Source organism: Equus asinus, chromosome 2 (genome assembly GCF_041296235.1).
Source record: "Equus asinus isolate D_3611 breed Donkey chromosome 2, EquAss-T2T_v2, whole genome shotgun sequence".
In the NCBI taxonomy this organism is placed as follows: domain Eukaryota; kingdom Metazoa; phylum Chordata; class Mammalia; order Perissodactyla; family Equidae; genus Equus; species Equus asinus.
Window position 1 is genome coordinate 123,234,677 of NC_091791.1, and position 15,524 is coordinate 123,250,200.

General features: G+C 35.5%; 1 protein-coding gene across 4 annotated transcripts in view; it reads left to right on the forward strand.

The window, feature by feature from the left end:
* Positions 1-15,524, forward strand: part of CHRNA5 (cholinergic receptor nicotinic alpha 5 subunit) — a 41,844-nt gene that overhangs the window by 14,953 nt on the left and 11,367 nt on the right. For 3 of the 4 annotated variants that reach the window (XM_014856442.3, XM_014856439.3, XM_014856441.3), the window contains exon 2: positions 14,700-14,851. The exons of the other annotated variant lie outside the window; for it this stretch is intronic. In XM_014856442.3, the coding sequence (XP_014711928.1) occupies positions 14,700-14,851 (152 nt within the window). The remainder of the gene's footprint in view (positions 1-14,699; positions 14,852-15,524) is intronic. 4 annotated transcript variants of the gene reach the window in all.

Here is a 15,524-nt window from a genome sequence, read left to right on the forward strand (position 1 = left end):
TTAGTTGTGGGTACTTCCAGTTGTGGCATGTGGGACGTCGCCTCAACATGGCCTAATGAGTGGTGCCATGTCCGCACCCAGGATCCAAACCCTGGGCCGCCGAAGCGGAGCGCATGAACTTAACCACTCGGCCACGGGGCCAACCCCTGAGATTTTTTTTTTAACTTAGTGTAGTATTTGTCCCCTTTCCTTTTTTGTACTCTTCCCTTCTCATGTCTTCTCTCCCTCTCCTTCCCCAACCCACATCAGTAGCTTCCCTTGTTAATTACTCTTGTTAATTTAGTGTGCAAACTTCCATAATTTTCTTCAGGCATATACAATCATATAACTAGATAGGTAGATTTTAATCATTGATTGATTTACAAAAATAGGCTTATGTTACAGTCTCTTTTCTGCACCTTTTTTTCCTCTAATAATACCTCTTGAAAATCCTTCTAAGCCTTTTGTTCAGTTCAGGTTTTTGTTTGATGCTACTTACTACAAACTCCTTTTTTGTTGAAATTTCAGATGCCATTTCTGTGAGTGATAGTTTCAGTTGGAGTTTTTTTTAATAATCAAAAAATATTTAATTAAAAAACACATAGTGTAAAATTTACCATATTAACCAATTTTAAGTGTATGGTTCAGTAGTGTTAAGTATATTCACATTGTTGTGCAACATATCTCTAGAACTTTTCATCTTGCCAAACAAGCTGTATACCCATTGAACAACTCTCCATTTTCCCCTCCCTATAGCCCTGGTAACCACATTCTACTTTCTGTTGCTATGAGTTTGACTCTTTCGATACCTCATGTAAGTGGAATCATGCAGTATTTGTCTTTTTGTGACTGGCTTATTTCATGCAGCATAATGTCTTCAAGGTTCACCCACATTGTAGCATGTGTCAGCATTTCCTTCCTTTTTAAGACTGTTATATTTCATTGTGTGTATAAACCACATTTTGTTTATCCATTCATCTATAGATGGACATTTGGGTTGCTTCCACTTCTTGGCTGTTGTGAATAATGATGCTATGGACATGAATATGCAAATATATCTCTTTGAGAGCAAATATATCTCTTTGAGATCTTACTTTCAATTCTTTGGAATATATACCCAGAAGTGGGATTTATGGAACATATGGTAATTCTATTTTTAATTTTTTGAAGAACTGCCATACCATTTTCCATAGCAGCTCTATCATTTTATATTCCTGTTAACAGTACACAAGGGTTCCAGTTTCTCCACATCCTCACCAACACTTGTTATTCTCTGGTTTTTTGATAGTGGCCATCCTAATGGGTGTGAGGTGATATCTCATGGTTTTGATTTGCATTTCTCTAGTGATTAGTGATGTTGAGCATCTTTTCATAAGACTTGCTAGCCATTTTTATGTCATCTTTAGAGAAATCCCTACTCAAATCCTTCGCCCATTTTTTAATTGGGTTTTTCGCTTTTTTGTTGTTGAGTTGTACTTTATATATTCTGGGTATTAACTCCCTTATCAAATATATGATTTGCAAATATTTTCTCCCATTCTGTAGGTTGCCTTTTGACTCTGTTGAATGTGTCCTTTGATGCACAGAAGTTTCCAAGTTAGATGTAGTCCCTTTTGTCTGTTTTTTTTTTTGTTGCTTGTGCTTTTGGTGTCATATCCAAGAAATAATTGCTAAATCCAGTGCCATGAAGCTTTTCTCCCATGTTTTCTTCTAGGAGTTTTATAGTTTTAGGTCTTATATTTAGGTCTTTAATCCATTTTGAATTGATTTTTGAATGTGGTGTAAGATAAGGGTCCAACTTCATTCTTTTGCATGTTTCCCCAACACTGTTTGTTGAAGAAACTGTCCTTTCCCCATTGAGTGGCTTGGCACCCTTGTCCTGGAAGCCTTTTAATGACTGTGTAATATTTCATGTAATGGATATGTCATACTCTCTTTGATTGTGTTGTTTCCAGATTTTTGCTAAAATGTTGACTGTGGTAAACAGTCTTGTGCATTTGTCCTTATGGTTTTGTTGCTTTTATTGCTATGAGCGTCAGGTGTGGGATTGCTGAATCAAGGGAATATATACTTTTTTTTCCCTCCTTTTTTTAAAATTGAGTTCCTAATAGTTTATGTCATTGTGAAGTTTCGGTTGTACATTATTTCTTGTCTGTCACCACATAAATGCTCCCCTTCACCCCCTGTGCCCACCCTCCTTCCCCTGGTAACCACTGAACTGTTTTCTTTGTCCATGTGTTTGTTTATATTAAGGGAATATATACTTTTATTTTTGGATAAACTTCACAAGATTAAAATATTACAAAATTACTTGTCAAAAAGGCAGTAACACTGGGGCTGGCCCCGTGGCCGAGTGGTTAAGTTCGCGCGCTCCGCTGCAGGCGGCCCAGTGTTTCGGTGGTTCGAATCCTGGGCGCGGACATGGCACTGCTCGTCAGACCACGCTGAGGCAGCGTCCCACATGCCACAACTAGAAGGACCCACAACGAAGAATATACAACTATGTACGGGGGGCTTTGGGGAGAAAAAGGAAAAAATAAAATCTTTAAAAAAAAAAAAAAAAAAAAAAAGGCAGTAACACTTTACATTTCTACCACCAGTGTTTGTGAGCAACAGGAGTCATCTTTATCTAATCCTAGGACCATTGGCATCAGGAAGGGCTCTCCTGGGGAGGGATCACATCTATGACTAAGAAAAATAAAGATGTTTTTCTATATCATTACAATGTTAGTGCTTAACATTTAAATGCATCAAGAGTCTCCTGTTCTCATTTTCCGTAACCTCAAGAACCCTACTGAGTTAGAGGAAAGAGAACTGACCTGAGGGATGATCAGAGTTCTGTGATTAACTGCCACTTAACCTAAAAAGGTGGAATCAGTTGATGTGGAAAAAACATGGGCTTTGGTGACAAACCTGACTTCAAAGCCTGGTGACAACTCAGCTTCCCAGGCTTTTGCTGTATTTTCCTGGGAAAATGACAACTTATGGGGACTTTAGTCTCTTCACTTATGAAAGATGTCCACAAATTTGCTGTTGACATTTAAAAAATGTGCGATTGACATTTTTATTATTCAAATGCTGTCTCAGTCCTTTTGGACTGCTGTAACAAAGTACCACAGACTGGGTAACTTATAAACAACAGAAATTTGTTTCTCACCCTTCTGAGGGTTGGAAGTCTGAGATCAGGGTCCAGGGTGGTTGGATGAAGACCCTCTTCCAGATCTCAGACTTGTTGTTTTCTCACATGGCAGAAAGGGCTAGGGAGCTCTCTGGAGCCTTTTTTATAAGGCACTAACCCATTCATGAGGATTCCACCCTTGTAACTTAAGCACCTCCCAAAGACCTTACCTGCTAGTGCCATCATCTTTGGGGATTAGGATTTCAACAAGAGTTTTGGGGAGACACAAATATTCAGACCATAGCAAATGCCATATTCTATTTATTAAGATAGTTATAAAAAATAGACTATTAAAGGCAAAACTACGGAGACAGTAAAAATATCAGGGGTTGGGGGAGGGGAGGGATGAATAGGCAGAGCACAGAGGATTTTTCGGGCAGTGAAAGTACTCTGTATGATACTGTAATGATGGATACATGTCATTGTACATTTGCCCCAACCCTTAGAATATACAACAACAAGACTAAACGGCAATGTAAACTATGGACTTTGGGTGATAATGATGTGTCAATGTGTGTTCATCAGTTGGAACAAATGTACCATCTGGTAGGGGATGGTGATCATGAGGAAGGCTATGCATGTGGAGGGGGGAGGGGGTAGATGGGAAATCTCTGTACCTTTCCCTCAAATTTGGTATGAATTTAAACTACTCTTAAAAAATAGTGTTAAAATATTTTTATTATTTTTTTAATGGTCACCACATAAATCTAGTTAACATCTGTCACCGTACATAGTTACAAAAAATTTTCTTTTCTTATGATGAGAACTTTCAAGATGCATTCTCTTAGCAACTTTCAAATATGTAACACAGCTTTATTAACTATAGTCACTATGCTGTATGTTAGATCCCCATGACATATTTATTTTGTAACTGAAAGTTTGTATCTTTTGACCCCCTTCACCTATTTGAACTGCACCCCCACCAATCTGTTCTCTGTATCTATGAGCTTGGTTTTTGTGTGGTGTTTTGGGTTTTTTTTGAGATTCTATTACCAGCTCTTAGTTAATACCAGCCCTGATAGTCGTTCCCCTACAGTGAACCCAGCATACATGAGCTAGAACTAAAAGCACACATTCCCAGTTCCCTGCTTTAGTTACACTCATAGGTAAATATTTGTTTCTTTAACCTCTGACTCTCTGAGCTTTACAACCAAATAGAAGTTACAAATTGTTAAAACCCACGTGGCTCAAGCTGGGCTCCTACTAAAGTTGTGGCTAATCACAGTTCTTTTACAGAGAAACTAATGTCCAGAGAATATCAAGAAACCGGAGCTTTCCAGGCCCAACTCCACGGCTTCCTGACCTCAGAGTCTACCTTCTACCATGGAGACAAACAGCCTAGGACACTCATCTGAGAAACCCTTTGTCTCCTCCACTGGAAGAAGCCCCAGACACAAGCTGATGGGAAAATGCTGACTAAGAAGGCCATAGCCCCCCTCCCCTACCTAAAACCCCAAATAAAAACCCTACCCGTTTCTTAATGGGGAGCAAGCAACTTTTGGGGCACTGGCCCTTGCTTTGCTCCCTCTGCTGGCAAAGTAAAGCCTTTCCTTTTTCACCCAAGACTGTTCTCCATATTTGGATTGGCATCAGGATCAGAGACTGATCTTTTGGTAACAATTCCACATATAAGTGAGATTGTATGGTATTTTTCTTTCTCTGTCTGACTTATTTTACTTAGTATAATGTCCTTCAGGTTCATCTAAGTCATTGCAAACGGCAAGATTTCCTTCTTTTTTTATGGCTGACTGATATTCTATTGTGTGTATATACATACCACATCTTCTTTATCCATTCCTCCATCAATGGAAACTTAGGTCATTTCCATATCTTGGCTATTGTAGATAATGCTGCAATGAGAATGGGGGTGCATGTATCTTTTCGAGTTAGTGTTTTCATTTTCTTTGGATAAATACCCAGAAGTGGAATTGCTGGATCATATGGTAGTCCTATTTTTAATTTTTTGAGGAACCGCCATACTGTTTCCCATAGTGGTTGCAACAATTTACATTCCCACCAACAGTGTACGAGGGTTCCCTTTTCTCCACATTCTCACAAACACTTGTTATTTCTTATCTTTTTGATAATAGCCATTCTAACAGGTGTGAGGTGATATCTCGTTGTGGTTTTGATTTGCATTTCCCTGATGATTAGTGAAGTTGGTACATTTTCATGTACCTGTGGGTCATCTGTATGTCTTATTTGGAAAAATGTCTATTCAGATCCTCTGCCCATTTTTTAATTAGATTGTTTGGTTTTTTGCTCTTGAGTTGTATGAGTTCTTTATATATTTTAGATAATAACCCCTATTAATTATATGATTTGCAAATATTTTCTCCTACTCAGTAGGTTGCCTTTTCACTTTGTTGATGGCTTCCTTTGCTGTGCAGAAAACTTTTAGTTTGATATAGTCCCACTTGCTATCTTTGCCTTTTCTGTCAAATCCATAAAATCATTGCCAAGACCTATGGCAAGGAGCTTACCCTCTGTTTTCTTCAAGGAGTTTTATAGTTTCAAATCTTTAATCCATTTTAAGTTAATTCTTGTGTATGGTGTAAGCTAGTGGTCCAGTTTCATTCTTTTGTATGTGGCTGTTCAGTTTTCCTGGCGTCATTTATTGAAGAGACTGTCCTTTTCCCCATTGTATGTTCTTGGTTCCTTTGTCGTAAATCAGTTCGCCATATATGTGTGGGTTTATTTCTGGGCTCTCTATTCTGTTCCATTGACCTATGTGTCTCTTTTATGCCAGTACTATTTCGATTACTATAGCTTTGTAATATAGTTTGAAATCAGGGAGTGTGATGCTTCTAGCTTTGTTCTTTTTTTTCAAGATTGCTTTGGCTATTCAGAGCCTTTTTTCGTTCCAAACAAATGTTAGGATTGTTTGTTCTATTTCTTTGAAAAATGCCATTGGAATTTTGATAGAGACTGCATTGAATCTGTATATTGATTTGGGTAGTATGGACATTTTAACAATATTAATTCTTCCAATCCATAATCATGGAATATCTTTCCATTTATTTGTATATTTTTCACTTTCCTTCATCAGTATCTTATAGTTTTCAGTGTAGGTCTTTTACCTCCTTGGTTAACTTTATTCTTAGGTATTTTATTCTTTTTGATGTAATTATAAATGATATTGGTGTCTTAATTTCTCTGTATGATAGTTTGTTATAAGTGTATAGAAACAGATTTTTGTGTATTGATTTTGTATCCTGCAGCTTTACTGAATTCATTGATTAGTTCTAACAGTTTTTTTGTGGCATCTTTAGAGTTTTCTATATATAATATCATGTCATCTGCAATAATGACAGTTTTACTTCCTCCTTTCCAATTTGGATGCCTTTTGTTTCTTTTCTCCCTTACTTGCTCTGGCTAGGCCTTCCAATACTATGTTGAATAAAAGTGGCAAGAGTGGACACCTTTGTCTTGTTCCTGTTATTAGAGGGAAGGCTTTCAGCTTTTCGGCATTGAGTATGATGTTAGCTGTGGGCTGGCTGTATAGGGCCTTTATTATATTGACGTACATTCCTTCTATACCCACTTTGTTGAGAGTTTTTATCATAAATGGATGTGGAATTTTGTTAAATGCTTTTCTGCCTCTATTTAGATGATCATATGATTGTTACCCTTCATTTTGTTAGTGTGGTGTATCACGTTGATTGATTTGTGCATGTTGAACCATCCCTGCATCCCTGGAGTAAGTCTCGCTTAATCATGGTGTATGATCATTTTACTGTATTGTTGAATTTGGTTTGCTAATATTTTGTTGAGAATTTTTGCATCTATGTTCATCAGGGATATCGGCCTGTCATTTTCTTTTCTTGTGGTGTTCTTGTCTGCTTTTGGTATCAGGGTAATTGCTGGCCTCATAAAATGAGTTTGGAAATGTTCCCTCCTGTTCTATTTTTTGGAAGAGTTTGAGAAGGATTGGTGTTAATTCTTCTTTAAAGGTTTGGTAGAATTCACCAATGAAACCATCTGGTCCTGGAATTTTGTTTGTTAGTAGCCATAAAGTCTTAATTTAAAAAAAAATAGGCTATTACTGGGAAAGTTATAAAATATTAAAAAGAAATAAGGAAAATAAATGCAGTGGCATTGCACATTAGGTTTTATCTTTATTATCACAAAAGGAAACTTATGGGGTGACTATTAAAGTTTTTCTGAACGTTATATCTATCTGTTTGTTACATTTTCTCAATTCTGATTTATTGCTGTATTGTACATCTATTTCTCAGTGATAAGTCAGTCATAAAGAGGTTCTCTCTTTTTAAAATAACAGCTTTATTGAGATATAATTGACATACCATAAAATTCACCTATTTAAGATGTATAATTCAATGGTTTTTAGTGTGCAGGCATATCTTGGAGATATTGTGGGTTCGGTTCCAGACCACTGCATTAAAGCAAATATTGCAGTAAAGCAAGTCCCATGAATTTTTTGGTTTCCCAGTGCATATAAAAGTTATGTTTACACTATACTGTAGTCTGTTAAGTGTGCAATAGCAGTATGTCAAAAAAAATGTACATACCTTAATTTAAAAATACTTTATTGCTAAAAAATGCTCACCATCATGTAAGCATGCAGGGAGTCATAATCTTTTTGCTGGTGGAGGGTCTTGTAAAAAACACAGTATCTACAAAGAGCAATAAAATGAAGTATGCTTGTGATCAGAGTAGTGCAACCATTCCCACAATCGATTTTAGAACATTTTCATCTTTTCCCCCCCAAACCATCCCCTCCCTAGACAGTCACTAATCTACTTTCTATATCTATAGGTTTGTCTATTCTGGATATTTAATATAAATGGAATCATATAGTATGTTGTCTTTTGTGACTGGCTTTTTTTTACTTAGTATAATGTTTTCAAGGTTCATCTATGTTCTAGCATGCATCAGTAATTTGTTCATTTTTATAGCCAAATAATATCCATTGGATATACTACATTTTGTCTATCCATTTATCATTTGATAGGCATTTAGGTTGTTACTTTTTGGCTATTATGAATAATGCTGCAATGAACATTCATGTACAAGTTTTTGTGTGGACATCTGTTTTCATTTCTCCTGGGTATTTACCTAGGAATGGAATTACTGTGGTTATGGTAACCCTATTTTTAACTTTTTGAAGAATTGCCAAACTATTTTCCAGAGCTACTGCACCTTTTTACATTCCCGCCAGCAGTGTATGAGGGTCCCAATTTCTCCACATCCTTACCAACACTTGTTATTATCTGTGTTTTTGATTATAACCATCTCAGTGGGTATGAAATGGTATCTTATTGTGGTTTTGATTTGCATTTTCCTGATGGCTAAAGGTGTTGAACATCTTTTCATGTACTTATTAGCTGTTCTTCTTTGGAAAAATGTCTATTCAGATCCCTTACCCATTTTGAAATTCAGTTATTGATTAGGTTATTGGGTCTTTTTATTATCGACTTGTAATGTGGTTCTTCTTATATTCTAGATACAAGTCCCTTATCAGATATATGATTTGCAAATATTTTCTCCCAGTTCCTTCTTTTTAAGTCAAGAAAGGGAAGGAAAACTAAAATATATTAAGTAACTACTGTAATCAGCATTATACTTAGTGCTATAAGAATGCCAAAGTATAGAAATGATTTCTCCCTTCCAGGACATTGGTTTCTTTGGAGATCCAAGATTTATGTGACATAATTGGAAAACAACATAGAACAATAGATTATATGTTAAATATTATACAATCTCGGTCAAAACTAGTATGAAAAATAAATGCCCTGGGATTCCAAGGAGTCCAGGTTCAAAGAAATTGATTTAAAGTATTTATTTTGAGTAGGATGAGCAAATATTAACTCTTCAAAACAACTTTAAAAAAATTATTTTTCAGTTTGATTCAGTTTCTATAAGATGTAGCTTATATATAGTATCATGTATACTGTGTCAGTCTTTCTACTGGACTATAAATATGGATGCTGTCTCTGTGTACCAGAGTATTCCCAGCATTTGGTAGAGTGCCTGATACAAGGCACATGTCCAATAAACGTTTGTCAAATGAATGAATGAGCTAATATCAGTGTGGGCTAGAGCTCTCAGAGAGTGTGACACTAATTAAGCTCTTTTAGAAAGTTGTCACAGATAGAAGATGTTAGGGAGCAAGAGGCTGAGGGGAGCCCTGGGTGTCTTTTGGAGCTCTGCCATTAACAAGCTCTGTAGCACTGGCCTTTCTGGTCATATTTCCTCATTTGTGAAGTGAGGGGAGTGCAATGGATCATCCCCCCTTTAACATTCTGATGTTTATGAGCAGCATAAACCTAAAACATTTAGAACCAGCTGAAAAAGCATGAGCTCTTAGTAGAATTTGAGTGCACCATTAAGATTTTATACTAAAATACCACTGACATTTGCACCTGCCATTTCTGTAAAGTTGTGCTAAGAAAATGGTATTTCTAGTATTGGATGTACTAAGAAGATATTCACAGGGCAGTATCTTTTTTTTTTTTTAATCATTGTCAATACATACTTCTTTATTAAACTGGAATTTTTTAAATTTATTTTTTTATTGAGGTAACATAGATTTGTAACATTATATAAACTTCAAGTGTACATCATTATATTTCGACTTCTGTATAGACTATGTCATGTTCACCACCAAAAGTCTAATTGCCATCTGTCAACATACATATGTGCCCTTTTACCCTCCCCTCTTTCCCCTCTGGTAACTACCAATCTCTTGTCTGTATCTATGTTTGTTCATTGTTGTTTTAGCTTCCACCTATGAGTGAAATCATACAGTATTTGGCTCCCTCCGTCTGACTTATTTTGCTTAGCATAATACCCTCAAGGTCTATTCATGTTGTCTCAAATGGCAAGATTTCATCTTTTTTTTTAAGGCTGAGTAGTATTCCATTGTATATATATACCACATCTTCTTTATCCATTCATCTGCTGATGGGCACTTAGGTTGTTTCCAAGTCTTGGCTATTGTAAATAATGCTACAGTGAACATAGGGGTGCATATATCTTTTTGAATTAGTGTTTTCATGTTCTCTGGATAAATACCCAGTAGTGGGATAGCTGGATCATATGGTATTTCTGTTTCTAGTTTTTTGAGGAATCTCCACACTGTTTTCCATAGTGGCTGCGCCAGTTTACATTCCCACCAGTAGTGTACGAGTGTTCTCTTTTTGCCACATCCTCTCCAACGCTTGTTATTTCTTGTCTTCTTAATAATAGCCATTCGGATGGGCATGAAGTGATATCTCATGGTGCTTTTGATTTATGTTTTCCTAATAATTAGTAATGTTGTACATCTTTTCATGTGCCTCTTGGCCATCTGTATATCTTCTTAGGAGAAATATCTGTTCAAATCCTCTGCCCATTTTTTTTTTTTTTAAGATTTTTTTATTTTTTCCTTTCTCTCCCCAAAGCCCCCCGGTGCGTAGTTGTGTATTCTTCGTTGTGGGTTCTTCTAGTTGTGGCATGTGGGACGCTGCCTCAGCGTGGTCTGACGAGCAGTGCCATGTCCGCGCCCAGGATTCGAACCAACGAAACACTGGGCCGCCTGCAGCGGAGCGCGCGAACTTAACCACTCGGCCACGGGGCCAGCCCCTGCCCATTTTTTAATTGGGTTGTTTTTTTGTTGTTGTTGTGGACTTGTATGAGTTCTTTATATATTTTGGATAATAACCGCTTATCAGATATATGATTTGCAAATATCTTCTCCCAATTGTTAGATTGTCTTTTTATTTCGTTGATGGTTTGCTTTGCTGTGCAGAAGCTTTTTAATTTGATGTAGTCCCATTTGTTTATTTTTTCTTTGGTTTCCCTTGCCTGAGGAGACATGATATTCAAAAAGATACTATTAAGACCAATGTCAAAGAGTTGTTAATTGCCTATGTTTTCTTCTAGGAGTTTCATGGTTTCAGGTCTTATGTTCAAGTCTTTAATCCATTTTGAGTTAATTTTTGTGCATGGTGTAAGATAGTGATCTACTTTTGTTCTTTTGTGTGCGGCTGTCCAGTTTTCTCAGCACCATTTAGTGAAGAGACGTTCCTTTCTCCATTGTATGTTCTTGGTTCCTTTGTTGAAAATTAGCTGACCATAAATATGTGGGTTTATTTCTGTGCTCTCAATTCTGTTCCATTGATATGTGTGTCTTTTTTTTTTTTCTGCCAGTACCATGCTGTTTTGATTACTATAGATTTGTAGTATATTTTGAAATCAGGGAGTGTGATACCTCCAGCTTTGTTCTTTTTTCTCAGGATTGCTTTGGCTATTCAGGATCTTTTGTTGTTCCATATAAATTTTAGGATTCTTTCTCCTATTTTGATGGAAAAATGTCATTGAGACTTTGATAGGGATTGCACTGAATCTGTAGATTGCTTTGGAAAGTATGGGCATTTTAACTATGTTAATTTTTCCAGTCCATGGAGCATGAAGTCTCTTTTCGTTTCTTTGTGTCTTCTTTGATTTCCTTCAGCAATGTCTTATAGTTTTAAGTGTACAGATCTTTCATCTCCTTGGTTAAATTTATTCCTAGGTTGCAAATTGTAAATAGGATTGTATTCTTGATTTCTCTTGCTGCTATTTCATTGTTAGTGTATAGAAATGCAACTGATTCTTATATGTTGATTTTTTGCCCTGCAACTTTACTGTATTTATTTATTATTTCTAATAGTTTTTTGGTGGATTCTTTGGGGTTTTCTTTATATAAAATCATGTCATCTGCAAATAATGACAGTTTTACTTCTTCCTTTCCAGTTTGGATGCCTTCTATTTCTTTTTCTTGCCTAATTTCTCTTTAGGACTTCCAATACTGCATTAAATAAGAGTGGTGAGAATGGCATCCTTGTCTTGTTCCTGTTATTAGAGGGATGGCTTTCAGTTTTTTATGTTGAATATGATGTTAGCTGTGGGTTTGTCATATGTGGCCTTTATTATGTTGAGATACTTTTCTTCTATAACAATTTTATTCAGAGTTCTTGTCGTAAATGGATGCTGAATCTTGTCAAATGCTTTCTCTGCATCTATTGAGATGATCCTGTGATTTTATTCTTCATTTTGTTGATGTGGTGTATCATATTGATTTGTGGATGTTGAACCATCCCTGCATCCACGGAATAAATCCCATTTGATGATGGTGTATGATCCTTTCAATGTATTGTTGTATTAGATTTGCTAATATTTTGTTGAGGATTTTTGCATCGATGTTCATCAGCGATATGAGACTGTAGTTTTTGTGTGCGTGTGTTGCCCTTGTCTGGTTTTGGTATCAGGATAATGTTGGCGTCAAAGAATGAGTTTATGAAGCATCCCTTCCTCTTCAATTTAAGGAAGAGTTTGAGAAGGTTAGGTATTAAACCTTCTTTGAATGTCTGGTAGATTTCACTGGGGAAGCCATCTGGTCCTGGACTTCTGTTTTTTTGAGAGGTTTTTGATTACTGTTTTGATCTCCTAACTAGTGATTGATCTATTCAGATTCTCTATTTCTTCTTTATTCAGTTTGGAAAGGTTGTATAATTCTAAGAATTTATCCATTTCTTTTAGATTATCCAATTTGTTGGCATATAGCTTTTCATAATATTCTCTTATGATCCTTTGTATTTCTGTGGTATCCATTGTAATTTTTCCTCTTTCACTTCTGATTTTATTTATTTGAGCCTTCTCTCTTTTTTTCTTAGTGAGTCTAACTGAAGATTTGTCAATTTTGTTTATCTTTTCAAAGAACCATCTCTTAGTTTCATTGATCTTTTCTATTATCCTTTTAGCCTCTATTTCATTTATTTCCACTCTGATTTTTATTATTTCCTTCCTTCTATTGGCAGTATCTTAAGAGTTCTCATTAGGTAGAATGTTGAGATTAATTTATCATTTTATTTATTTATACTCTATCTACTTTCTCTCAAACAAAATTTGAGGTGGCAATTCAAGCTAGTATTTTTTTCCCTAAGGCAAAACTTCCTTAGATGCTATTTAAAAAATATTTTATTTGTGGGGGTGGCCCAGTGGTGCAGAAGTTAAGTATATGTGCTTGGCTTTGGCAGCCCAGAGTTCACTGGTTCAGATCCTGGGTGCGGACCTACATACCGCTTATCAAGCCATGTTGTGGCAGGTCTCTCACATATAAAATAGAGGAAGATGGGTGTGGATGTTAGCTCAGGGCCAATCTTCCTCAGCCAAAAAAAAAAAAAAAAGAAAAGGAGGACTGGCAGTGGATGTTAGCTCAGAGCTAATCTTCCTGAAAAAAACCAACAACATTTTATTTGTTATCTTTATCTTTTAAACAACCTTAAACTTTTGGTATTCAGAGACTGTACAGTTTTTAAATAGGATTAGAAGAGGAGAAATGGTTCAATAATGCTATTTTAACTTGAAGCTCTAAAATGAATGGCTTTTAAACATTAATACAAGAAATTTCCAGTGTATAATATTCTAATTGAATTGAAATATCTCCAATGCTATACATTTCAGCATAAGGAGATTTTTTGGGAGGCATGGCACAAACTCTGTGGTATTTATGGATTAAATCAAGTATCTTAAATTGCCCAGGAAAGCAAGACATAAACTCTTGAGGAATAAGCTGCTCTATTAATGAAGAAATAGACAGTGAAAGAAAATCAGGGAATGGATTTCCTTTAGCTAATCAGATACTCTTTAATAGCTCCATGTAGAAAACATGGTCTATCATAATAAAAAGAGAAGATTTTGTGAAAGTGCTAATTTTCTGTGAGACCATTTCTTTTAGATTAGAGAAGGACCATTGCTAGTACTACACATCCCTCAGTGTATATTTTATGATAAATAAGCCAGTGACATTTGTTTTAAATAAATGTTTTTTCTTTGTAAATTCATGGGTCTTGAGTAAGTGTCGTGCTTGAGTTCCACACATTTCACATTTCTTTAACAGAGACTCCAGTCCATACGATACTGAAGACTCTCATTTCTTCAGAGAGACTTATTTAAGCTCAGTAGAAGTATAAACATAACTGTGATCCATAAATCTTAACCAATGTTGGGCTATGGCATCTGGAACTTTTAAAATTGTGTCTTTTTTTTTAGTCTTAGGCCGTAAGTTACTTTTATACAAATGTATAGCAAACAAAGGTATGACAAATCTGAATAATTTATTCAACATTTATATATTGGTATATTAAAATCATGTAAATTAAAGCATGTTTATTTTACACTTTAGTTGACAAATAAATTTTACTTCAATATGTCTGTTTTCTAGGTTTGGAATTTTATGACAAGCAACTCCCATAGCCCTGGTAATTTAAAAGCTTTTGTTACTTAGATTTTTAAATTACTCTCTATTAAATACTGAGTGCTTCTTAAGAACTCAGCATATTTCCATGTGAGTAATCTGATTCAACTAAGAAGTGTATCTGAACCAGAGGGTCCGTTATTGATCACAAACATCTGTATTAATATTTTATTTTTGAAACTCCATTAATAATAGCCTAAATAATACTTTGGTTCATTAATAATGCTGAACTTTTTAAAAAGTAAATGTATTTGGTGGGAGAGAAGCTAATACACTAACTTTTAAAAATTTGTTATACAGGATTAGCTGAACCATCCTTTGTTGCAAAACATGAAGATAGTTTGTTTAAGAATTTATTTCAAGACTACGAAAGATGGGTTCGTCCTGTGGAACACCTGAATGACAAAATAAAAATAAAGTTTGGCCTTGCAATATCTCAATTAGTGGATGTGGTAGGTGTGCATATCATTACATACTCAATTTCACACGGATTTATTAGAACATGTGTGCCCAGGCACTATGTTAGGTACCAAAGATTACAAAGGTGAATGAGACACAGTCCTTTTCCTCAAGGAACTCACCAGGGAAAAATAATTGTTATACCACAGACATAAGAATACACTGTGTTTATATAACGTATACTTTAGAAATCATTTTATCTCATTTGGTAATTGTAATAGGTCTATTTTTTAGTAAATTCAAAGATATTAAACATTTTATATGGAAGTTTCTCCCTTAATATGTTAAAAAAATTACAATCTAAAAGTCAAAAATGTTAAGAGAAAAAGTCCAAGAGTAGAGTTGTAGATTCTTGGGGCCAAAAATATCTCAACAGATCATTGACTCAGTATTACACTAAAAACATTTCAGAGGTTTTTTCATGTGACATTCACCAGGGACTATAAATTCCCTTGATAACTTGTTCTTATTGTCAATAGATTCTTTCTGTTTAAACTAAAAAGTTCACACTACTTTTTAAACTAGTTTCTTCTTGTTCTGATCATGTCAATCAATTATTTCCCTGCTGTGTTCCCAGAAGAGTCAACAAGTATGTGTGTATGTGTATTTTTAAATAATGTTATAGGTGGGCCTTTGTTTTCTGATTAGAGAAGCAATGCATGCTTT